Source organism: Sinocyclocheilus anshuiensis, unplaced genomic scaffold (genome assembly GCF_001515605.1).
Source record: "Sinocyclocheilus anshuiensis isolate Anshui unplaced genomic scaffold, SAMN03320099.WGS_v1.1 C32875352, whole genome shotgun sequence".
Taxonomy (NCBI): Eukaryota; Metazoa; Chordata; class Actinopteri; order Cypriniformes; family Cyprinidae; genus Sinocyclocheilus; species Sinocyclocheilus anshuiensis.
This window is the reverse complement of record NW_015620674.1, coordinates 1-1,647: the sequence shown is the minus strand read 5'-3', so window position 1 is coordinate 1,647 and position 1,647 is coordinate 1. Positions and strand designations below refer to the sequence as shown.

At 37.0% G+C, this 1,647-nt stretch overlaps 1 protein-coding gene across 1 annotated transcript; it reads right to left on the bottom strand.

Moving 5' to 3' along the window:
* Positions 1 to 8: 8 nt before the first annotated feature.
* LOC107683067 (protein Niban-like) lies at positions 9 to 1,368 on the bottom strand (the record flags this gene model as incomplete). The annotated part of the gene is made up of 3 exons (XM_016479159.1): positions 1,259 to 1,368; positions 748 to 910; positions 9 to 82 (listed from the first exon to the last, which is right to left on the bottom strand). Coding segments are annotated over exons 1-3 (324 nt in total), but the record flags the coding sequence as incomplete, so codon positions are not given.
* Between the last annotated feature and the right edge of the window lie 279 nt (positions 1,369 to 1,647).

Genomic DNA, 1,647 nt, shown 5'->3' with positions numbered 1-1,647 from the left:
CCCATCACTTCCTCCAAGATGGCTGGCAGGTACGGCTGCACCTGCTCTGTGCAGTATTTCGTTGCTGGCTCAGTTACCATGGCTAACCAGGTGGGAAGAGAAAAAATGTAGTACTCAGATATATACAAATTTTTACAACAGTAACTGGGACCAAAAACACATTAACCTTCACTAATGAACATGCAAAAGAAATGTACATTTATAAATATTTACATCAAACACTACCGTTCAAAAGTTTTGGGTCGGTAAGATGTTTTTGAAAAAGTCTCTTATGCTCACCTAGGCTGCATTTATTTGATTACAGTAAAATGGCAATATTGTGAAATATGTTTTCTATTTTAATATATTTTAACTCCAGTCTTCAGTGTCACATGATTCTTCAGAAATCATACTAAAATGCCGATTTGGTGTTTAAGAAACATTTCTTATTCTTATAAATACTGGAAACAATTGTGCTGCTTAATATTTTTGTAGAAACCTTAATCATTTTTTTTTCAGGATATGAATAGAGAGTTTTTTTTAAACGGCATTTATTTTTGAAATATAAATGCTTCGTTGCATTATAAATGTCTTTAATCTTACTTTTAATGCACCCTTGCTGAATAAATGTACTAATTCCTTAAATAAAACCTTTTTGAACGGGTGTACATTATGTAATAGTAGACGTTGGCCAGTGAGAGATTTTATTTATTCTTTGAACGGCTCTTAAAAGCAAGAAACGGGCTTGTTTTTAGTGTGATCATGTACCTCTGAGTTTACCCTCCAGGAAAGCTGTTGAGCTGGTGATCTGGTCCATATCAGAGCGCATGAGCACATCCTGTCGTTTCACCCTCTCTTGGCACTCCTGCTTCAGTGTTTTCATCCTTTCAAATAGATGCTCTTGCAGCAGGAAATAAGTGGCTTCAACCGTCTATAAGACAAATGGCTGGGGTCAAGGGTCATTCATTAATAACATGAATCATTCATAAGTGTTCTATTAATCATTCTTTGTTTTTCAGTGATGAATATGTCAGTAATCACAGCTATGGAATGTAATGTGTTTCTGGTTTGTTCCACCCTTTAGGAAACACCATAGTGACATTTCTGGCCTCCCTGGCCTGAAGGTATTTGGGTGTGGGGCATCCTAGATGTACGTCAACATCACACCCCAGTTTCAAGTATCAAGGGCAGGTTCTGGAGAAATCCAATGCCATAATAGGAATTTATCTGTACAGTCGCTACAGCAGTAGCAGAAGATCCAAGTAGGAAAGAAACACACCGCAAACCACACTCTCCTCTTGTCTGCCCTCTTGCTTTTCAAACATGGCTCCAATTCTTTCTCTAGAAAGGGCATTGAGTCCTCCATGAACAGATTAGCAAGACCCTAAACACACACACACACACACACACACAAGATTCAGAAATATTACACACACGTAGCTGAACATACACTGAGAGCAAACTCTTAATTGCTAAACCCCAAAAGGCACAGTTTATGTAACCTTAAACCACAGACTAAACTGTAATGAACATTAGACTAATATGATCTGTTTACCTATAACCACAAATCAATCACTGACCTGCCTTCAGCCATTACTCACAATCCAAATAAAATAATTTAAATGAACAGAAAATGTGACAACAGGCAACAATACTATATTATAAAAT